At 44.0% G+C, this 24,524-nt stretch overlaps 1 protein-coding gene across 1 annotated transcript; it reads left to right on the top strand.

The window, feature by feature from the left end:
* Positions 1–3,532: 3,532 nt before the first annotated feature.
* Positions 3,533–23,234, top strand: RAB39A (RAB39A, member RAS oncogene family). The gene is made up of 2 exons (XM_032790680.2): positions 3,533–3,855; positions 21,100–23,234. Exons 1-2 carry the CDS (start codon positions 3,533–3,535, stop codon positions 21,524–21,526), a joined length of 750 nt encoding a protein of 249 aa, XP_032646571.1. The 3' UTR covers positions 21,527–23,234.
* The last annotated feature ends 1,290 nt before the right edge of the window (positions 23,235–24,524 follow it).

Genomic DNA, 24,524 nt, shown 5'->3' with positions numbered 1-24,524 from the left:
TGCCTACTGGCGAGGTGTACACGCACGGAAGAGGAGGTGACAGCGCGTGTCGCGAAAGAAGAGAAGTGGTCAGGACTATTTAGAAGCTGGACGAGCCAAGTCCATGGGGCGGATGCGCTGCATCCGAGGAATGCGAATAGCAGTCTCGCAGATCATTGCGATTGCAGAGTCTTGGCCATTCATCCTTTCGAACTCATGAAATCTGGGATGAGGTCCCGCTATGATTGAAAAAGATAATGTAGTGCCAGCATCTTTAAAAGTGGAATGACCAGTGAGGAGATCTGCCCCAGGAAACTTAAGGCCAGTCATCTCACTCAGTCCCTGAAAAAATCATGGAGAGGTCCTCAAGGAATCAATGCTCTGAAGACACCACGGGAAAGTGATCAGAACAGCATCAGCATGGATTCACCAAGGGCAAGTGCATGCCTGTACTAACCCTAATGTCCTTTATGACCAGTATATACTGGATCTGTGGAATAGGGGAAGCAGGAGGCATGTTATTCTGGACTTGAAGCAAAGCTTTTCGGTATGGTTCTTCCCACAGGATTCTTGCCGGAGGCAAGTTAAAGACAGCTATATGGAGCTGAATGAATGGAGCGTATACAGGCGGAATTAGAAAGCTGGCTCAACTGCGGGAGTAGATCAATGGCGCTCCATTGGTCTAATTTGGGCAGCACGCCATGTAGCCAGTGACGTGCCCCAGGATCGTCCTGAGGCGCACGGCTTTAGCTATCATATCTTCATTAATGATCTGGAGGCATGTGTGGACTGCATCCTCAGCAAGTTTGCAGATGACACTAAACTTAGGAGGTGGTATATTGGCTGGAGGTAGATGGATACAGAGAGACTAGACAAATTAAGATTGGCCAGCAAAAATCTGATAGGTTCAAAGGACAGAGTGGAGAGTCCTGCATTAGCAGAAGAATCCCATGCACTGATATCAGGCGGGACCGATATGGCTAGGCAGCATCTTGAGAAAAGGACCTAGGGTTAAGTTGATGAGAAGCTTGTGGAAATGGAGAGAGCCAGCGAGGGGCAACAAAAATGATAGGGGGCTGGAGGCACATGATTTATGAGGAGAGGCTGAAAGGAACTGGGATTGTATTTAGTCTGAAGAAGAGAAGAATGAGGGGAGATTGATAGCTGCTTGACTAACCTGAAAGAGGGTTCCAAAAGAGGATGGAATCTAGACTGTTCTTAGTGGTAGCAGATGACAGAACAAGGAGTAATGGTCTCAAGTTGCAGTGGGGGAGGTGTACGTTGGATATTAGGGAAAACTTTTTCAGTAGGACAGTGGTGAAGCACTGGAATGAGTTACCTAGGGAGGTGGTGGATCTCCTTCCTTAGAGGTTTTTAAGGTCAGGCTTGACAAAGCCCTGGCTGGGATGATTTAGTTGGGGATTGGTCCTGCTTTGAGCAGGGGATTGGACTGCTCTTTTTTCAACTCATCTTACATGAGTCTCTCCTCAGTCCCTCTTTATGTGACTCTCCCATGCTTTCCTTCCCCCTTCCCAGGTCCCACAACTCACTAACTTTCACTCTTACCCACCCTTGCTTCCCCTTGACTGTCTTGTGTTCCTCTCCCAGCTCACAGCTCCCCACATCAGTCTCATGCCCTTCCTGGTTTGTCTCTTACCTAGAGCTCAGCATATTTCAATGGCTGAAGTGAAAAATCCTTCCCAATTTTCTTGGGACAAACCAAAATGGAAATTTTGGGGTTTTCTCACCAAAGTGAAACATGAGAATGAATAAATAATAATAATTAATTGCAATAATAATTTTGGGTCAAACAAAACATTCATTTGATGCAAAACATTTTTTTCAGTTTTTTGTTACATTTTTGGGTGATTATCACTTTAAAAAAATATTTAAATCAAGCTAGCTAAATTTTGAAACAAAGCATTGCTTTGAAGCAAAAGGTCAAAGCATTTCATTTTGAAAATGTCAAAACAAATGGTTTTGCCTTTCAATTATTTATTTTTTTCATTTGTTATTTGGTCACAACCATTCCCCAAAGTGGAACCAAATTCATAGCTAGTTTTGATTGCCCCAAAACTACATTTTTCAGTGAATAAACTATTTGACAAGAAAATGTCACCTAGCTCTACTCCCACCCCTGCTGCAACTCCTTACTCATATCCCTTCCTTCCTCTTCATAGTTCATCTTTTTTCCACCATCCTTGCCCATCACCCTTTATTGCAGCCACCCTTACTTGCAACACCCCCTTTTTTCTCAGCTCTGCTCCCACCTTCCCTTGCCCATCTCATGTCCCACAGTCCATTGTCTGTCCCACATCATACCCCAATTCCCTGCTCATCCTTTTCAGTGCCTAGCTTGTACACCCCCCACCACTGCCTCTCCAATTTGCCCCCCTTGTTGGATCTGCTGTGAGTTGTTACAAGCTGTTGAATAGGGGAACAGGACCTAGCATGTGTGAATTGGAGGTTGGGGATGGAGAGGAAACTCTTGCTTCAAGGAAATGTCTTCCCTGCAGTTAGCCCGGGTAATTGGCACCCAGGTCTTAGCACCCAGACTAGCCTAGCTGTGGGATGAACAGCCACACTGCAACAAGACATCTGAATCACTACGTCCTCTTTGTGGCTGGGCTCCCATGCAGGGCCGGCTTTATGACCCGCAGAGACCGATTGGAATACCCGGCAGCGATCCGGGGCTTTGGCAGCACTTCAGCGGTGGGGGGTCTGCTCCAGGTTTTCTGCAGCATCAAAGGACACCCCCACCCACCGTCAAAATGCCACCAAAGACCCCTGGCGTGGCCCTCCCCCACCACCAAAATGCTGCCAAAGACCCCTGGAGTGGGGCCCCCTTAGGTGCGGGGTCTGATTCTGGGGGATTGGATGAATCGGCTTAAAGCTGGCCCTGCTCCCATGTGTGTCACTAGGACCTGTGTGGGAACATACCACAGTTGGTTATGCTTCAGTAAGCTATGCCACCCTATAAGTCTTTCCCACTGAATTCTGGAGCTCTTGTCTGTCCTTTTGGGCACATGGGGGGAATTGTGGGAAGGCACTGGAGGACTGCGGGCTCTGAGTGGCTTAGCCTGCCTCCTCACTGCAAAGTGGTTTGGTAAACCCCCAGCTGGGCCAGTTAGCAGGACTGAAACCACCACCACACTGGGGTGAAAGGGTTGTGTGTGGATGGGAGGAGTGCTGGGGTGACATCATCCCCAGAAGAGCATGAGTTAACCCTGCAGGGATGGCAGGGCTGTGTGATGCAATGGCTCAGGCTGACCTGTTCAGCTCAACCTGAGCAGAACAGGTGCTGAAGGGACAGCGCTCTCCCTCCCTGACCTGCACCTCCTCCAGTCCCCCAGGATCTCAGGGACCCAGCCCTCCCCCCTGCATAACGGGGTCCGTGGGACCCCCAACCCTGCCCTTAGCCTGTGAGGATCGGCGGGACCCCAGCCCTTCTCCATCGCCACCGGGAGCCGGGGGCCCCGCCCCTCCCTGGCATCACAGGGTGCAGCTGCTCGGGTCCGAGCCATCCCCTCCCCCCAGCCGGCCTGCAGCGCCGATGCCCGGGAAAGGGGCGGTGGGAGCGCGCTGCAGGCACCGGCCGAGGAGGAGCCCCAGGAAGGGCCCCGAGGCCGAGGCGGGCCAGGCCGGGGCCGCCATGGACGCAGCGATCTGGATCTATCAGTTCCGGCTGATCGTGCTGGGCGACTCCACCGTGGGCAAGTCCTGCCTCCTGCACCGCTTCACCGAGGGCAGCTTCCCGGGGCCGCTGCACTGCGACCCCACCGTGGGGGTGGACTTCTTCTCCCGCCTGGTGGAGATCGAGCCCGGCAAGCGGGTCAAGCTGCAGCTGTGGGACACGGCGGGGCAGGAGCGGTTCAGGTACCGGCGGCTCGTCTACTTCCCGGCCTCCTCCCAGCGCCTCTGCCTCCCCGCCCATCTCCCTGCGGACCGGACCCCGCTCCTGCCTCCCCGCCCAGCTCAGGGCCTCGCTCTTGCCTCCCCGCCCATCCCCCTGCGGTCCGTACCCCCTGGCTCCCGGCCCATCTCCCTGCGGCCAGGACCCCGCTCCTGCCTCCCCGCCCATTCCCGCGCGGCCCGGACCCCCTGCCTCCCTGCCCATCCCCCTGCGGTCCGGACCCCCTGGCTCCCGGCCCATCTCCCTGCGGCCCGGACCCCGCTCCTGCCTCCCCGCCCATCCTCGTGAGGCCTGGACCCCGCTCCTGCTCTCTCAGCCATCCCCATGCTGCCCCGGGACCCCCTAGCTCCTAGTCCATCCCCGTGCTGCCCCAGGACCCCCTGCCTCCCTGCTCATCCCGGTGCTGCCCTGGGACCCCTCCCCTGCCTCCTCACGCTGCCCTGGGACCCACTGCCTCCCCACCCATCCCCCTGCCACCCTAGCACCATACCTGGGACCACCAGCCTCCCCCCTACTCTTCCCCAATCACTCCTGTGCCTCCCCGGGGCCACACCCCACACCTGGAACCCCTCCATCACCCTCCTGTCTCCACAACTCACCTTGGACACACTCTGCTGCACCCTGATCCCACCCAGGCCACTCTCCTGCTGCTTCTCCCTTGCAGACTCCCCCACATCACTCCAGGGACCACACTGTCCTCCTAGACACTGCTTTCTAGGGTCCCCACTCTCCCCGAACTGCCTGTAGCCACAGGAACTCACCTCCACCCCAACCCCCACACTCCTGTCTTTCATCACACACTTCCCATTCTAGCCACTGGGACCCCCTTCCTGTCTCTCCTCCCTCTGGAGAAGGCAAAGCCAGGCACCACTCTTTCCCCCAAAGCACATCCTCCTCCCTTAAACCAGACTCTTGATGACCACTGTGCTTCCAGCGTGTTCCTGAACTTGGTGGGGTTAAATTGTGACAGGGACCCTTGCAGGAGATTCATTTACACACACCATCTTCCCCCCGTGCAGATCCACAGTTCCTCTACAGCTGACAGGGCAATCTATTCCCTGGACAGGGAGACAGAGTAACAGGGACAGCAAGTTGTATGGGCCCATGGTGCCCATGATCCAGAAAATTCAGGGCCCAGGGGCCCGGATCCTCCAATGTTCGGGGCCAGGTCTCTCTCCCGGCCCTGCCTGCCGCCCCCACACAACTTCCCCTGGAGCATCCCTACCTGCACCGTGGGCTGCGGGCGGCTGCCCTGCCGCTCCACGCTGCACTCCCTCGCCAGCAGCTGCCAGCTACAAAAAGGAGCAGCACAGGTGGCAGGCTGAGATGGCGGCACAGCTGCTGCCTGTGGAGGGAGGAGGGGAGTAGGTGCACACATGATGACAGCCCTCCCCCCTGGCACCCTCCCAGGGGAGGCAAGGGGGCTTCCTGGACCTGAGAGGGGCCTGTCCCTTAGAAGCACATGCAGTGATGGTGCTGGGTGAGTGTGCTTCTGGAGGGACTAAGGAGGCCCCTTCCTCAGAACTCACTGCTACCAGCGGGGAGAGGGCTGGGGGACTGTGGAGTCCTTCTGTCTGGCCCAAGCCCCCGGGCAGCCTGCCTGTACTCCAAACTGCTCGTACCCAGCCCCGCCCCACCTAGAACCTGCACCCCACAGCCCTCACCCTACACCCCAACCCTCTGCCCTAACCCTGAGCCCCTCCCACACCCCAAACCCCTCATGCCGCGAGCCTGGGAGGGGAGGAAAATTAGAGCAGCGCCGGCGTGCTCAGCGGAGGAGAGCTGGGGAGGGCTCCCCGGGTGGGATTAGCTGCCGCGGCGGGCAGGGTTAGCTACCGTGGAGGGGGGCGGGATTAGCTTCTGCAGGGGGCGCTCCCCAGGCCAGGTTAGCTGCCATGGACGGGGGGGATTTCAAGGGGGGGTAGCTGCTGCTAGAGGGGGCTCCCTGGGTGGGTTAGCTGCTGCAGCGGGTGGGGTTAGCTGCTGCANCATGGGTGGGGTGGGCGGGGTTAGCTGTGGTGCAAGGTGGCGCAAGGTGGAAGTTTCGCCTGGGGCGTGAAACTTCCGTGCACCGGCCCTGTGGGCACCACCAAAAATCATACAAACCTACCACCTGGAGATTAACCGGCAACTTTCCTGGGCTTGCATGAGTCAGAAGTGCATACATATTTTTTTGCAGAGTCAGACCTCTCCAAGATTAGTGCTGAATTCACTGGTGATAACAACAACCTCTTAATATTTTTCAGCTTCTTACTATTTTCCTACAAACAAGTGTAAAATATAAATACAGGCCTAATAACTAGTAGTCGCTGTATTTTGATTTTGCTGACAAAGGGCCAACATATCCAATCAAGGCTGTTAGTTGACTCAAAGGGATGTGAATAAAATACCATCTGAAATCAAATAATAGCCATCATTTAACATGATGATGCTCAGGGGATATCCAATGGTGAGTGATGTATGCCGTCGCTTTGACATTTATCCACTAGTGTATATGATATGTATTCTCCAATATTCTCCAGCAGATACGTACCAGAGGAAATACTGTTAAATGTGTTTGGTTTGCTAATAGACATGTCTTGACAGATGGCACACATAGAAATTATGAAAGCAATTATTGTGCCTAGCCTTTTAAATCTATTCAAGCATGTTATAAATAGATTACTAAAATATAAACAGTATGTTGGAAACTTGTATATTTGTCCTCTGTTCAGTACACTTAAATGAAGAAAACTGTAGATCATTATCAAGCTATAACCTTTGGGAGATTAGAAGATGCCAAAGGTCTTCTTAACTTATTAGGATGCTTTTCTTGTAACAACAAAAATGACTAAGCAGTGTATAGGTCTGTTTTTCAAGTCTGCTCCAGCTCCTTTGCAGTGTCCCACTGGTGCAAAGCTAGTTGAGCCTGGCTTAATACACTCCCAGAGGATTTCCCTGTGTGAGGGGAATCCGTAGTAGTTATACGCCAGCCCACTGCTGGTCGCAAGCCTAGGGGACATCCCCAGAGAAAAGTACATTTTGATGGTGTACTTGCCACAACCACCCTATTCAAATCTCTTTCTTTCTTCTACGTCCTATGGTAAAACTTCTGAGAAAGGAGAGGGCTGGGGGTGTATCTGCCACTGGTGTCTTGGGATTGGGATCTGATTCTAAGTAGGCTCATGTAAACACCATTTACATTGCTGAGGAGTGCATTACTTTTCAGTTAAAGTGGCATGGTTTTTACTACCTCTGCAAAGTGGGTAAGCAAGTTGCAAGCCTGGATGGCTCCTTATACTGAGATCAGATAATACAGTGATGGATACAGTTTTATTATTATTAATTTGTTTGTATTGTGGTAGTACCAAGGGGCTGCAATCATGGACCAGGACCCCGTTATGCCAGGTGCTGTCCAAAGAGAACAAAAAGATCTTTACCCTAAGGAGTTTACAATCTAGTGGGACAAGAACCTAGATAGACTATGTTTACTGAATATAAAGTGGTTATTCACCGTGTATTTCTGACCAAGATAGGATAAGATTTCACCTAAATTGGTTCTTTTCTTTGCCTTTTTCCCTAAGCCTCACACTATGCCAGGGAAACTAGCTTAAGGAAGTCTGTTCGTGGACTCTGAGAAAAAGTCCAAGGAGAGATGATCTATGCTCAAAGGTCATCCGAGTGGATTTAGCATGGTCTATAGTCAAGCTTGTTATGACAAATTGTTTGTACCAGAGAGACTGTGGGATGTTTTAAAGCTCATTCTACCGGAGTGTTAACATCAATAGCTTCCCTATAAAGTGTTTCGATTTCTGGTACTGCCATTTGTTGCTCAGTTTATTCACAAAATTATTTTTGGTTCTGAAACTCCAGCTTATGCCCAGATCAGAGAGCACTGCTTCTGTCTTTATTTAATTAAGTATTCACCAGCAAGCGTTAGCAGATAACTGCAATAGGAGGGCTAATTTACTATATCAGGGATCTGCAGAGACAATTTTATGATAGAGGAAAAAGGGTTACTTACCAGTAACTGCAGTTCTCAGAATTTTTTTGCCTATGCCCATCCATGCTGACCCCACTTCTATGGAGTGTCTTTGGTGAGCTAGATGAAGCTATGAGAAACCAGATTTATTAGGGGTGGTGCTTTTTATAATGGGGGTTTACAACCTCAGATCAATGGTGCTAATGTTCCAGAATGGTCATACTGCTTTGGAATAGTATGTTCACAGCCACATGAAGACTATGGATGTTGAAAGGCAACCATATTATCCTTGGCCTCATTTATTCTTCCAGAACTCTGCTGGCTCAGCTTTTGAAATGCATATCTTTTATAGGTTTCAGAGTGATAGCCGTGTTAGTCTGTATCAGCAAAAACAACGAGGAGTCCTTGTGGCACCTTAGAGACTAACAAATTTATTTGGTCATAAGCTTTTGTGGGCTAAAACCCACTTCATCAGATGCATGGAGTGGAACATACAGTAGGGAGATATAAATACACAGCACATGAAAAGATGGGAGTTGCCTTACGAAGTGGGGGGCCAGTGCTAACGAGCCAATTCAATTAAGGTAAAAGTGGGCTGTTCTCAACAGTTGACAAGAAGGGGTGGGAATCACTTCTGTAGTGCTAATGAGGCCAATGTAAGCAAGGTGGGCCATTTCAAACAGTTGATTAGAAGATATGAGTATCAGCAGGGGGAAATTAGTTTTTGTAGTGACCCATCCACTCCCAGTCTTTATTCAGGCCTAATTTGATGGTGTCCAGTTTGCAGATTAATTCCAAGTTCTGCAGTTTCTCATTGGAGTCTGTTTTTGACGTTTTTGTTGTTGAAGAATTGCCACTTTTAAGTCTGTTATTGAGTATCCAGGGAGATTGAAGTGTTCTCCTACTGGTTTTTGAATGTTATAATTTCTGATGTCAGATTTATGTCCATTTATTCTTTTGCGTAGAGACTGTCTATTTTGGCCAATGTACATGGTAGAGGAGCATTGCTAGCAGATGATGGCATATATCACACAGGTTTGGCTGATGTGGTTAGGTCCTATGATGGTGTCCCTTGAATAAATATGTGAACAGTTGGCACTGTTATTTGTTACAGTGTTTGGTTCCTGGGTTAGTGTTTTTGTTGTGTGATGTGTAGTTGCTGATAAGTATTTGCTTCCGGTGGGGATGCTGCCTGTAAGCGAGGACTGGCCTGTCTCCCAAGGTCTGTGAAAGTGAGGGATCATCCTTCAGGATAGGTTGTAGATCCTTGATGATGTGCTGGAGAGGTTTTGGTTGGAGGCTGTAGGTGACGGCTAGTGGCATTCTGTTACTTTCTTTGTTGAGCCTGTCCTGTAGTAGGTAACTTCTGGGTACCCTTCTGGCTCTGTCAGTCTGTTTCTTCACTTCACCAGGTGGGTATTGTAGTTTTAAGAATGCTTGATAGAGATTCTGTAGGTGTTTGTGTCTGTCTGAGAGATTGGAGCAAATGCGGTTGTATTTTAAAGCTTGGCTGTAGACAATGGATCATGTGATATGGTTTGGATGGAAGCTGGAGGCATGTAGGTAGGTATAGCGGTCAGTAGGTTTCCGGTATAGACTGGTGTTTAAGTGACCATCGCTTATTAGCACTGTAGTGTCTAGGAAGTGGATCTCTTGTGTGGACTGGTCCAGGCTGAGGTTGATGTTGGGGTGGAAATCGTTAAAATCCTGGTGGAATTCCTCAAGGGCTTCCTTCCCATGAGTCCAGATGATGAAGATGTCATCAATGTAGTGCAGGTAGAGTAGGGGCATTAGGGAATGAGAGCTGAGGAAGCATTGTTGTAAGTCAGCCATAAAAATGTTAGCCTACTGTGGGGCCCTGCGGGTATCCATAGCAGTCCCACTGACTTGAAGGTATAAATTGTCCCAAAATCTGAAATAATTGTGGGTGAGCACAAAGTCACAAAGTTCAGCCACTAGATTTGGCGTGATGTTATCGGTGATACTGTTTCTGATGGCTTGTAGTCCATCTTTGTGTGGAATGTTGGTGTAGAGAGGATCTACATCCATTGTGGCTAGGATGGTGTTTTCTGGAAGATCATGAAAGGATTGTAGTTTCTGTGACAGGTTGGATCACAGAAACCCCTTTGGGACTGCCACCTGATGTGCCTAGACTACCTCTGAGCCCATTTTCCCTGCCAACTTGGGACTTCAGTACCTTCCCTTGTTTGAGCCAGACACGCTTTCCTGCTGCAAACACAGATCCAAGACTGAACCATGTCACCCACAAGCTGCAGGCTTAACTGAAAACAGCTTAAGAAGTGCTCCTGTCTCCTGCACTCAGATACCCAGCTGCCAATGGAGTCCAAACCCTAAATAAATCCATTTTACCCTGTATAAAGCTTATACAGGGTAAACTCATAAATTGTTCACCCTCTATAACACCGATAGAGAGATATGCACAGCTGTTTGCCCTCCCCACAGGTATTAATACTTACTCTGGGTTAATTAATAAGTAAAAAGTAATTTTATTAAATACAAAAAGTGGGATTTAAGTGCTTCCAAGTAATAACAGACAGAACAAAGTAAATTACCAAACAAAATAAAACACGCAAGACTAACCTAACATAGGAAACTAAATGCAGGTAAATCTCACCCTCAGAGGTGTTCCGATAAGGTTCTTTGACAGACTAGCCTCCTTCTAGTCTGGGTCCAGCAATCATTCACACCCCTGCAGTTACTGTCCTTTGTTCCAGTTTCTTTCAGGTGTCCTTTGGGGGTGGAGAGGCTATGTCTTGAGCTAGCTGAAGACAAAATGGAGGCGGTTCCCAGGGGCTTATATAGCCTCTCTCTTGTGGCTGGAAACCCCTCTCCCCCCGGGTAGAATTACAGCTACAAAATGGAGTTTTGGAGTCACATTGGCAAGCCATATGTCCATGCATGACTCAGTTCTTTACAGGCTGATGCCATTGTCCACATGGTAGTTTGAATGTTGCCAGGAAAGCTCAGATGTGGATTGGCGTCTATCAAGGTCTGTTGTTAGTCAAGTACTCCCAATTATTTGAATAACGCCTTCCCACTATGTTGACCAGATTTAGTTGCTTCCTACAGCAAACACTTTAAATACAAGCGTAGAGCCAACACTCATAACTTCAGATATAAAAATGATACATGCATATGAATAGGATGAATACGTTCAGTAGAACAAAACCTTTGCAAAGATATGTTACATGGCATATTTAGCATAAAACATATTCCATTTATGTCATATTTATATTCATAAGCATATTTCTGTAAAGCATTATGGGGTGCAACATCACAGTTTCCTCAGGAAGTCAGTGGTGTCTTAAAGATAGCTAGGAGTTCTGGTAGGGTAGGGCCTGACGAGAGAGTCTACACAGCCAGACAATCCTGCTGTCAGGATGCCAGTGCCTGAGATGATGGTGCATCCAGGATTCCCAGGTTTATGTATCTTGGATAGCAAATAGAATACGCCTGGTCGGGGCTCTAGGGGTGTGTCTGTGTAGATTTGTTCCTGTGTTTCTTCAGGGAGTTTCTTGAGCAGATGGTGTAGTTTATTTTGGTAACCCTCAGTAGGATCAGAGGATAATGGCCTGTAGAATGTGGTGTCAGAGTTCCCTAGTATAGTTAATCTTTTATGAAGGTTTTGAACATTTTGTTAATGTTAGCATTCTTCTTTCGACACACACACATCCCAGCTTTACTTATTTCAGGTATAAAGAAGAGGTACTGACAGAGATCCAGGTGTCAAAGAGGAGGCACTAAGACATATTGATAAAAAGCAACAAGACACCAAGGCTTGATGGCATTTATACAATAGAATGTAAATTTGGCACTCCTATTTACTCTCTTATCATACAAGAACAAAGGGCTATTAAATTAGATTGTAAGATGTCACGTTTAAAACTGATAAAATAAATACTTTTTTACACAGTGCATAATTAACCTGTGTAGCTGACTGTCACAAGATATCATTGAAGCCAAGTGCTTAGGCTTGGTGAGCAAACAGTTTTTGTACCAATTTAACTACCGTACTTTGATTAGAGGTGTATATTTTTAATCAAATTAGTTAAATCAGTACAAATAATAGTGTAGATGAAGCTGTTTTGGTATAAAGGTGTCTTACATCAGTATAGTTTGTTGTCTGTCCCTACACAAATAAGCTATATCAATGTAAGCACCATTTACCAGTATAACTGTGTCCACATTAAGGACACTTCAACTGTATAGACAAGCCCTCGGTAAGATTTTTTAAAGTATTAGATATTTACATGGCTAATAAGAACATCCACAGTAATATCAGATAGGATAAAACATTATAAAGGATATAAGCTTCATACTTCAATTCATAAATTAACTTCTAATTTACACAGGTTAGGAAAAACTTTCCCTCTAGGCAGATTTTTTCCATAGTTGTCCATCACAGAGTTTCTTGCACCTTTCTTTGAAGCATCTCATACTGGCCACCATCAGAGATAGGAACTAGATTAATGGACCACTGATGTAATCCAGTATGGCAAACCCTGTGTTCCTATCACATTCTTCGTAGCTCTGCATTCTGTTTCTGCAACATAGAAGGAGCTTCTAGAGAGGAAGTTGGTTATGGAAGGAGATTTTAGGTAAGCAGATCCAACAGGTGAGTCAGAATGTGATTCTGAATTGGGAGCCAATCTTATTATTTGCACAAAATTTGCAAACATGAGTGACTAAAGTTAGTCAGGCTCCTGAATCCATTTTTAAGTACTAAAACCATGGCCTGGTTTTCAAAGAAGATGAGCAATCTCAGTTCCCGTTGAAGTGACACTGTACCATAGTATATTTGTCTACACATTAAAACAAAAAAATAAACTTCCAGGTTAAGTGAGAGGAAACTTTGAACAATCTGTATGTGAAACTCACATCAATCCAGACTGGATAGTTTTTTCACATGACCTTCTCACACGTTAACACATTTGGTTTTTTCCTGTGTATGACTGAATGCAAAGGTACCTCATAGGAACAAATAATTTGCCGTTGGCAACGTTAGGACAGAATTGAAGAGAGAATGGATTGGTTGCCAGTTTGACTGGGTAGTGCTTATTACCTGCCTGGTTCAGTAGTGAGAAGGTAGTGTGGACTTTAAATTATTTTTTCAGCCGTCCCGGGGGCTAAACCACGTTGATTACTCTTATGTAATCTGAGCTACAGACATACATGCCATGGGGTGAGTTAAAGACAGAGATTGAACTTGAATTTAGCTTGCCTTGTTGCTCTTAGTTTTTCAGATGTTTACAATTATACATGCAGTTTTTAATATAGATTAAATATAAATTGTGTGAAAGGCTATACCTTTGTTATGGAGGTAATGGTAAAGGCTGCGCCATTACGGTCAAAATAGATTATCATCCCCAAACTCACAGCACTTCCTCTATGAGTAAAGAATGAATTTTCCATTCACATACAAGTAAATCTGTAAATCAGTTTGAGTTAAATTAATTAAAAACTGAGTCCTTTAAGAAATTTAGCAAGTGTCAATCTTTTCTTTGCTCTGAATTATCTTAATAATGGAATATCACAGACTGTTCAACTTTCCATGTAATTAAAATGAATTGTAATCTTGCGCATAAGCTGTATTTGAAAAAAAATAGATTGAAATTAAACTAAGTTATTCATGATTGTTGTATTTAATTATTATGATTATATAGACTACAGAAGGGCTCAGGTAACTTTTAAGTTGGGCCATTGTGACTACAGAGGTAAATCAACCAATTACCACCCTTGTCCTACAGCTAATTTGCATGCAATAAGTCTATTGGCTGTAATGAGCCAGTAGTATGAAGCAGACTGGACAGTGTGTCAAGAATTTTCATTGGTTGATTACTTGACCCAATTATCACTGCTCCCTAAAATTTCTTTGCCTGCATACTAGCTTGGGCATCTCTGTGTGAAAGTCTCCCCATAGCACTGCTGCCTCAGCTGCACTAAAGCATCAAGCCAGACCTTCTGGGGAAACTGAGGGAGGAGTGCACGGGGAGCCCTTAAACCCCAGAGTCATTGGGATTCTGGCACTGGGCTCCCCAAACCTACTCTCATCTTTTGCCTGTCTCATTAACACCATCCTCTAACTCATACATCAATAAGAAATTAAGGGTCAGAGTCACCGGTGAAGTTTGACTGGTTTGCACTGCTCTGATGCGAAGCAGCTGTACATCTATCTTAACTGGCTAGTGCACACTGGCTGTTTTATTCTGCACTAATGTACCAGTGAATTTGCCCATGAAAGGCCTTTTTTAAAAATTATTTACGGTTAATATTCCATATCATCAAATCATTAGAAATTTCACATGGTCAGTTTTGCTTTAGGTTTCTTGTTTAATGTTGTTTGAAATTTTTAATAACTTTTAAATTCCATGGAAATTCCAAGACTGAAAACTACATTTTGATGCACATAAGGTTGAGAGTATATATCAGTAGCTTAAGGTAAAAACATTGCATAGATGTTGTAATTATCCCAAACTATGCATTACAAAACCAGGATATTATATTAATACATTATACTTTGTAAAACATGGTTTTGGAATAATTATACCATCCCTGTAATTTTTTAATTGATTGATATGTGCTTTCAAATTTAACTCCATTATAATATACACCTCTACCTTGATATAACACTGTCCTTGGGAGCCAAAAAATTTTACCGCATTATAGGTGAAAACGTGTTATATCAAACTTTGATCCACTGGAGTGCGCAGCCCTGCCCCGCCAGGAGCAGTGCTTTACCGCTTTATATCCGAATTCTTGTTATATCTGGTCGTGTTATATCTTAGGCTGGAAATAAAAATAATTCTCTTTCTAAATTAGATAAAGATAAAGCTTTCATTTGGAAAGTTATCTTCATTTTAGTAAAAATCAGTGAGATCAAAATCAGAAAGAAACTGATGGCTAAATAAACATCATTCTAAAATGAGCAGCAGAGAATCCAGGAAACTGTTGTAGAATGTAGAATTATTTTGTGGGCCTTGTAATTTTAGAATTCAGGATCAAAGCCATCTGGTTCTGGTTTAATATCTGCTGTAGCCTTATTTAATCTATTGAACAGGCAGAGACTTATTAAGATTTATTTGAACATGTTCTGTTCGACAAAGATCAACTTTCTCAAAAAAACCCTGCCTTTTTGTTGAAAAGTGTTGTATGAAGATTAAAATGTATTATTGATGGCTTTGATACAAACGCTCTTGTTGCAAATCTGAAATGATAGCAGTCCTTTCAAGAATCTGATATCCTTTAGTTAACATTGTTTATCTGAGGGTGGGGGTTGTTTTTGTTTGTTTTTTTTGAAGATAGAATGTTTTACTATAATTAGCAAAAGCGCAAATGGTTCATAGGTTTCATAACCTGTAACTGGTTTATATGGAGCAAATAAATATAGCATTGTTTTTTCTAAATGATTTTTAGACTCAAGTTTAGTAACACTCCTAAACTTGGTTTCATTCACACTTTGCAAATCTTTGTGATATCATGACTCTAATATAATAATCTAGTAAGAGGGAAATACTGTATATTTTATTTTCTCTTTTACAATAAACTTCTTTTAGGGTCTAATATTGCAGCTTTTATTTGCACATTGCTAGTGATGTCAATAGGTGTTTTGCTTATGAACTGCATCATGCTGTTCATAATTATTGTGATGGTGATCAGACAGTGGTGGCATAAGAAGAATGTCTGAGATGTAATTAAGCTCTTTTCCTTTAAGGTTGGGCAGGACAGAGTGAGTTGAGAAATAAATTTAATACCATTGAAAAATACTGAAAGATTTTCCCTTAATATTAGTAAGGACCAAATTCTATAGAATCTATAGCTGAAAGACCTAATGTGCATCATCTAGTCCATGCTCTTTCATCACTACATGTTAGAGGATAGTGTGAATGAGAACCACTAAGTCAGAGATAAAATGCAACTACTAAGTCACTGAGGCCCAGATCCTCAAAGGTATTTAGGAGACTAACTCCCATTGAGTTGAATGGGAGTTAGGCACCTAAATAACTTTGAGGATCTGGGTCATAGTTCATTTCCCAGCCAATGCTGGAATGTTCCCCAAAGTGTATTTTTCTAGGGTTTGCTCAATCTAGTTTTAAAAATCTCAAGTCTGGGGTCTTCCATGACTTTTTTTGGAGTGACTGTTCAACAGCCTAATAGATCTTAATGCTAGGAAGATTTTTCCTGATTTTCAGCCTCAATTTCCTACTTCTTAATTTTATCTCATCACTCATAATTATACTTTCATGTAATACACTACTCTAAATAATTGCTGTCCTTGAGTTTAAACCTCTTCAAACATTTGTAGACAGTATTTCCACACATATCTGCCCTCCTTAGCTGTCACTTAATCAAACTATACCTATCTAAACCATTTTTTAAAAAATCTTTCCTCATGTGTTATTTTCTCCAGCCTGCCTCTTTTGCTGTTTTCTGAACTCCCTCAAGTTTATCAGGTTCTCTTTAATAATGAGATCTGAAAATGAAAGATTTATTTGAGTTATGATTGTACCAAAAGATAGAAACTATTCACTCCGTTATATGATGCCACTTCTTATGTAGTCCAAAATTACAGTTGCCTTTTTTAATCATTTGTTTATTTTGAAGAACTGTTTTTATTCAATTAAACAAATAATACAGGCCAGATTCTTAGGTGGTATAAATCAACATTGCTATAGTGAAACCATGGAGCTACACTGATATACAGCTGAGGATCAGGTCCTGTATATGTAAAACACACAGGTGTACATGAGGTATTATTTAAAGACAAATGGTTCATGGATATTTGATGCCACATAATTCTATATAAGAAAGTATGGTACTTGTATAGCATTATTCCAGTATAAACCAATATCTAATTTTCTGTCCCCTATTGCTTATATCACTTTCTGCATTACTGTTTTCAAGGATTTTCTTCAGATTGCTTGCATTATTTACATTGTTCCAAGTTAAATCTCATTTTGGTGGCAATATTTCTAGTCTCTCTAGATCCATGTCAATTATTTCTTATGTCCTTGCTTACATTTGCAGTTCATCCAAAGCATCATCTGAAAATTTCAGCAACATGCTAGTTGTGCCCCCTTCTAAATCATTAGTGAAAATACCGAGTAAGACAGAGCCTGACACAGATTCTTTAGACACTTCACACAAAGTATTATCTACTCTGTATTTATGGTTCTTCAGCCAGTTTTCAGCAACGTCATTTTTCACATCCAAGCCAATTTGAATTAATATTGAGGGTAAGATTCCATTTGCTTCACTTTAGAACTGCGCGCACACACACACATATATCCACAATGGAATTTGGCCCTAAGATATTGGAATAGGTCAGTCCAAAATATTAGGGTAAACAATTAGTCTTACCCTAGTATACAGCTGCTACCCCTTCAAATGCAACTTGCTGTGACTACCAGAATTTAATTATCCCAGGATTCACGTACACATCTGCAACATCATTATTTGAGTTTGTTATACCTTTATGTTCAAATTGCAGTCAAAAACTATACAGGTGATAAACTGAACAGTTAAGTAGGGTTTACCCCCTGATCCAAACTATTTTAGCAGCATACTCAGAGGTCATCATAGAATCATAGGACTGGAAGTGACCCCAAGAGGTCATCTAGTCCAGTCCCCTGCACTCATGGCAGGGCTAAAGCATTGTCTAGACTAGGGGTGGCCAATCTGTGGCTCTGAAGCCACATGTGGCTCTTCAGAAGTTAATATGCGGCTCCTTGTATAGGCACCGACTCCAGGACTGGAGCTAAAGATGCCAACTTTTCAGTGTGCCAAGGGGTGCTCACTGCTCAATCCCTGGCTCTGCCACAGGCACTGTCCCCACTCCATCCCTTCCCGCCCCCTTCCCTGAGCCTGCTATGCCCTCGCTCCACCCCAGAAGAGCCTCCTGCACACCAGGAAGACAGCTTGATCAGGAGGTGTGGGGACGGAGGGGGAGGTGCTGATCGGCAGGGCTGAGAGGGTGGGAGACTCTGGGAGTGGAGGAGATTGCTGAAAGTGGCTGCTGGACGTATTACTGTGGCTCTTTGGAAATGTATATGGTAAATTCTGCCTCCTTCTCAGGCTCAGGTTGGCCACCCTGATCTAGACCATCCCTGGCAGGTATTTGGCTAACCTGCTCTTAAAAATCTCCAATGATGGAGAGATTCACAACCACCTAGGAAATTTATTTCAGTGCTTAACCACCCTGACTGTTAGGAAGTTTTCCTAATGTCCAAACTAAACCTCCATGCTGCAAGTTAAGTCCATTGCTTCTTGTCCTGTCCTCAGGGTTAAGAAGAACATTTTTCTCCCTCCTCCTTGTAACAACCTTTTATGTACTTGAAATTGTTATCATCCCCTCTCAGTCTTCTCTTTTCCAGACTAAACAAACCCAGTTTTTCAATCTCCCATCTCAGTGTTTCTGACCTTTAATCATTTTTGTTGCTCTTCTCTGAACTTTCTCCAATTTGTCCACATCTTTCCTGAAATGTGGCACCCAGAACGGGACACAATACTCCAGTTGAGGCCTAATCAGCACGGAACAGAGCGGAAGAATTACTTCTCATTTCACAGTATATTGAAGGCCCATGACAGATGATGTGAGAGGAATATTAATTAAAAAACTAGAACAATATATAATTAACATGGCATACATTAAAAGGATTAAAAACTAGCTAACTAATAGGTCTCAAAATGGAATTGTAAATGGTGAATCAGCATTGAGCGAGTGTGTTTCTAGTGGGGTCCTACAGGCCTTTGTTCTTGACCCTACACTATTGAACATTTTTATTGATGACCTGAAAGAAAACATAAAATCATCACTGATAAAATTTGCAGATGCCACAAAAACTAGGGGAGTGGTAGATCCTGAAGAGGTTAGGCTCACTGATACAGAGCTGTCTGGATTGCTTCTTAAACTGGGATCAATGTGGTTTAATACTGCTAAATGTAAATGAATATGTCTAGGAACAAACAGTGTATGCCAGACTTACACAATGGGGAACTCTATCCTGCGAAGCAGTGACTCTGAAAAAGAGTTCGGAGTTGTGATGAATAATCAGCTGAACTTGAGCTCCCAGTGTGAAGCTGTGGCCAAAATCCATGGCTGCATTATCAGAGGAATATCAAGTAGGAGTAGAGAGGTTATTTTACCTCTGTATTGGGCACTGGTGCAATCACTGCTGGAATATGCGTCCTGTTCTTACGTCCACAATTCAGGAAGGATGTTGATAAATGGAAAGGGTTCAAAGAGGAGTCACGACAATGATTGAAGGATTGGAAAACATACTTTATAGTGATAGACTCAAGGACCTGACTTTATTTAGTTTAACAAAAGAGAAGGTTAGAGGGTAACTTGATTACAATGTATAGGTACCTGCTGAGGAACAGATATTTGATAATGAGGTCTTCAATCTAGCAGAGAAAGATTAAACGTGATCTGCTGGCTAGAAGTTGAAGCTAGACAAATTCAGACTGGAAATAAGGCCTAGATTTTTAACAGAGAGGGTAATTAACCATTGGAACAATTTACCAAAGGTTACGTTGGAGTCTCCTTTAAAAACAAGATTGCATATTTTTCTAAAAGATATGCTCTAGGAATTATTTTGAGGAAGTTCTCTGGCCTATGTTATACAAACTAGATGATCACAATGGTCCCTTCTGGCCTCGGAATCAATTACAGATGTCTAGAGCCCCAGTGCTGAATGTCTCGTTCCAAGCCTGAGTGATTGTAGCATAAAGAATTTTGGAAGTCCTGTGCCATAGATAGGCAAGAGGTAAAGAAAGGTTCTTTGTCAGAGCTGTAATAAGTGCATTTGTCCCTCTGATTTCTTTTTGGCCAGTGTTACAGAACTTCCTTTCTCGGTCTTGTGGTTTATTTAAAACTGTTAAAATTGTAAAATATCACCTTCAGTTGTCAAGGGCTTTCCTGATCCTGCTTGTAAGATATGGAGCTCTATAGGAAAGCGTGCCATCTTGGTCAGTCTGTGCAGAGAGCCAGCCTAGAGCAAGGTGGGTGATTTGTGCCTCTTTGTCTTAGGGAGCAGCTGCTTTGTCTCCCTCTGTTTTTGATTTTGGCCAGTTAGGGTTCAGGATTCTAAGAAATAAAGTAGTGTTCTGTTGCAGCCTTCCAGAAAGAGTGTTTTATTTTTCTAACTTCTCTCTTTGTTTGCCATGAACATAACAAGTCTTATTGCTGCTGATCTCAACAGGCATGATTATCTACACAGAGTTTAATATCAAGGAATTGGTTTGAGAGGAGATTACAATAAGTATACTTGTCTATGGCAAAGTTAAGCCCCAATTCTGTCAACACTGTTCCATGTGCTTAACTATAGAACTATTCACATGAGCAGTTAAGTCTATGCATGAGTGTTTGCAGGCCAGGCCGTCCCTTAGGAGGTACAGGGTCCGGGACAAATCAGCCACCCTGCTAGTTTCCTTGCCATCTGCCTGGCACACCTGCCCACCCAGCCGCTGCTCACCTCCTCATACCCCCTCCCACCATTCTCCTTCTTGCCATCTGCCCACCTCCCTGCTAGTCTCCTCTCCATCTGTCCGACATGCCCCGCCCCTGCCCGACCACCGACCTGCCACTCGCCTGCCTCCTCACCCCCCTCCTGCCTGTCTGCCTGCCGCTCGCCTCCTTCCCTGCCTCTGCCGCTCGCCTCCCCATTTGCCTCCTCACTTGAATACCAGGACAAATGGTGTCCTGATCATACATTGGTCAGGAGGTGGGACAAAGGGCTAAATATCAGGACAGTCCCAATTTTATCAAAGTGCGGGACCCCCCCAAAGTGCAGGGCTGGGGCGGTCGCCCTGATTCACCCTACCCAAGGGACAGCTCTGTTTGCAGGATCAGAGTCTTATCTTTAAAAAAAATTAGTGGTTAATGCTGTAATTTTTTTTTCTTGAATAAGTGCAACATGGTAATTTTTTACCAGAAATACCTCTTTCCAAACTGAATCTGCATCCAAAGCTGATATCAGAGATGTTGAGTCCAAAGATGCTGCATGCAGTGACAGCTTTTGGCTTTCAGAAAATATGGACAATGAACATGATCAAAGACAACTTCAGTAAATAAATTCTGGCTCATGAAAAAGAACAAATGTGTATTTTGTGAAGAGATGGTAGCAAGTAAAGAATGTACTGCTCCCCTGAAATATTAACTTGAGAAATGTAATTACATTCCCTTTAAACTCTTATTTCCCCCCCCCCTTCTCTCTTCACTTTTCAGATCAATAACACGATCTTATTACCGCAATTCTGTTGGTGGCTTACTGGTATTTGACATCACAAACCGGCGATCTTTTGAACATGTGAAAGACTGGCTAGAAGAAGCTAAAATGCATGTACAGCCATTTCATATTGTGTTTCTGTTAGTTGGACATAAATGTGATTTAGTATCACAGCGTCAGGTGACTAAAGAAGAAGCTGAGAAACTGTCATCTGCCTGTGGTATGAAATACATAGAAACCTCAGCAAAAGATGCCACAAATGTTGAAGAATCCTTTACGATTCTGACCCGAGACATATATGAACTTGTAAAGAAAGGAGAAATTTCTATACAGGATGGATGGGAAGGTGTTAAAAGTGGCTTTGTTCCAAATGTTGTCCATTCATCAGAGGAGGCTGTAAAGCCTAGAAGACGATGCATCTGCTGAACTCATAGCATGCCAAAGAGCATATCAGGTGTTTAGAGAATGATACCAACATAAATAACATCATTCTGAAGACATAATAGATCATGATGTAGCTGAATCACCAAAATATAATTCATTTTTGTATCATTTTGTCTAATTCATAACTTCATAACATTTAAAGTGCTTTTTTCCCCACAGAACAATAACTCTGAGCAGTCTTCAAGAAAATAAGTTAGATATTGCTTAAGGAAAAATATGTGCTAAGTAGCAAGATGATGAGAAAGTGCAATAATCATCATGGTAGCATCCTTTATGGGCTTTGTATTTTGAACAGAGTTTAAAATCAACCTTTTGTATATAGGCTAAGTGCTGATAAGCTCGTTGCTCCAAATCATCCTGCCTCCATTTTGGGATAAAAAATATTGTAACCTGTACTTTTTTAATTGTGATTCTTCATTCATGAAGAATGGATTTGCTAAAAGACAGCTAAGATTTAGAGCACTGTCGAATTTCATAATATAAATCATTTGAAAGAAAGCAAATTGAAAGATTGCTCCATCAGCAAACACTTTTGTTATGACTGTGAATACAAGCCTTACTAAAGAAAAAGAATGTATTTGAGAAGACATATATTTATATACTAAAACAGGGAATAGAAGAAATGAAGTTTAGTACGAAATATTTTCTGAATCACCAGTGTAACTAGATGTAATACAGCAAATGGTATAGCCATTATTCTAGATGCATAGAAAATAGGTTTTCCAACTACTGAAAGCTAGATACCAAGAAGGTAATTTAAAATTTGTGAAATGTAAAATTTTTGTTAAAATAGGAGTTGCTTTAGGCAAGTATGATGGTTGTGTATTTTAAGGAATCAGTTTACACTTCTGAACTATAATAATTAATCCATCCATGAAAATATTTATCACAGTTGATAACCTAATATTTATTGGGCCAGATCCTCAGCTGGGATAAGTGGCATAAAGTTATGCTAGTTACCACAAGCTGAAGATCTTGCCCACTAGCTTTAGAGAATAATTCTGATTCTGACTAGGAGTAAGATTCAAGAAAATATTTCGAGCTGTGTCCTAAGGGGACTCCTGCCCTAAATATGGAGAAAATAGGGATTGGTTTATTCTCAGCCACTCTTTGTCAAATTGTGATCCACAGAATGAAAGGTTCTGAGAATCTAGCAGTTGGGAATTGGCATGTTGGGAGAGGAGAGAGTCTATAAGAGGGTTTCACTCTTAAGAGGTAGACATAGAATGAAAAAAGTTGGAGGATCCCCGTTCTAAGAAAACAAAGAACACTGAATCTTAAACTAAGAAATTTGACCCAGCAAACCTGCTGCATTTTAACTGACCTTGGGCTCACCTTCCTAACTACCTATGGGCATAACAATACTTGCTTTGTGCAGAATATTCCTCTATGTGTCACTTATATGCCAAGTAACCCGATGTCACTTATATCCTGGTGGCAAAACAGATGGATGGCGATGAGCGCTCACCTCTGAATCAACTGCACTAAAAATCCCTTGACTTCAAATGGCATTGAACTGAACTCTTCAAGGGCCTTATTCTCATTTATGTTAAGGCATCTTTATGCTGGCAGAGTGATATAAAGGGACCTTAGTATAAATGGGAATCTGGCCCTCAGATTCTAGTGCCATACTATCAGGGGCGGCTCTAGACATTTCACCGCCCCAAGCATGGTGTCATGCCGCGGGGGGTGCTCTGCCGGTCGCCAGTCCCACGGCTCTGGTGGACCTCCCACAGGCGTGCCTGTGGAGGGTCCTCTTGTCCCGCGACTTCGGGAGGACCCTCCGCAGGCATGCCGCCGAAGGCTGCCTGCCTGCCGCCCTCCCGGCAACCAGCAGAGCGCCCCCCGCGGCATGCCGCCCCAAGCACGTGCTTGACATGCTGGGGCCTGGAGCCGCCCCTGCATATTATAGCAGTTAACATAAATCTGCTGTGTGCCGTGAACCAAACTATTCCTGTGTATTACATCCTGCTAGAGGCAAGGGGCCTGATTCTCCACTGACTTTCACCTTTTAGAGCTTGTCAATACAAACACTTAGTTTACAACTAGCTGAGGTGGTGCAGCACGTTAAGGGTATGTCTACACTGCAAAGAAAACCCCATGGCACTGAGTCGCAGAGCCCAAGTCAACTGCCTCAGGCTTGCGGGACTCAGGCTGCAGGGCTAAAAATAGCAGCATATCATTTGGGCTGGTGCCATGTCCCCTGCTTTTTAACATGGGTGTAGTTTGGGGGGGCAGGGTTGTTCTCGGGCTTACAGTTTGGGGGGGCAATACTGCCACCAAGCGCAGCCCATGCCAGCATCACTCCGCACCTGCATGAGGCTTGCAGTTTGGGGGGGCAACGCTGCTCCCTGCTACCCAAAATATGACCATGTTAAAATGGGGAAGTGCATAGCCCCCTGGTTCCGGCATCACCCTCCCACTGTTACAAAGGTTCCAAAGCCCTTGTTATAGGTCTCAAAATATTTCCTCATAGCTTATAAGAGAGACAGCAAAGTCCAATCAGACTGAGAGTGAGGAGACCTGAATTCTGACTCATTGTGTAACCATGGGCAAGTCGCTTGAGCTCTGTGCTTCAGTTTCCTCCTCTCTAAAATCGGAATGATAATTCTTACTCACCTTTGCAAAGCCATTGAGATCTAGCACGACTATAAACTCTTGGGGGCAGGGACCCTTTTATCTTTGTGATTGTACCCCACCTGTCACAATGGAGCCTGGAGACTATGGCTTCTACCACAATCCAAATAATAGTTACACAGATGAAAAGAGCTATGTAAGTGCTAAGTATCATTATTTTAAGTCTACGTTTAATTGCATGCATCCCCAGGTCAAAGCTGTTCATTTGTAAAAAAAAAAAGATTCCTGAACGCTCTGGAGCCGACACACTTTTCTTTCTATGTGGAAGATTTTTGGTGTGGGAACATTGGGGAAATGCACAGACTAATGAAACAATCATCTGAATACGGCCTTTATGATCTCT

This window comes from Chelonoidis abingdonii, chromosome 1 (genome assembly GCF_003597395.2).
Source record: "Chelonoidis abingdonii isolate Lonesome George chromosome 1, CheloAbing_2.0, whole genome shotgun sequence".
Taxonomy (NCBI): Eukaryota; Metazoa; Chordata; order Testudines; family Testudinidae; genus Chelonoidis; species Chelonoidis abingdonii.
Note: the sequence above shows the minus strand (reverse complement) of the source record. Positions and strands in the feature narration are given on the sequence as shown.

Coding starts and splice junctions, on each gene's coding strand:
- RAB39A (XM_032790680.2), top strand. CDS start 3,533: ATGCCCGGGAAAGGGGCGGTGGGAGCGCGCTGCAGGCACCGGCCGAGG. Junction 3,856..21,099: donor GCGGGGCAGGAGCGGTTCAG/GTACCGGCGGCT, acceptor TTCACTTTTCAG/ATCAATAACACGATCTTATT.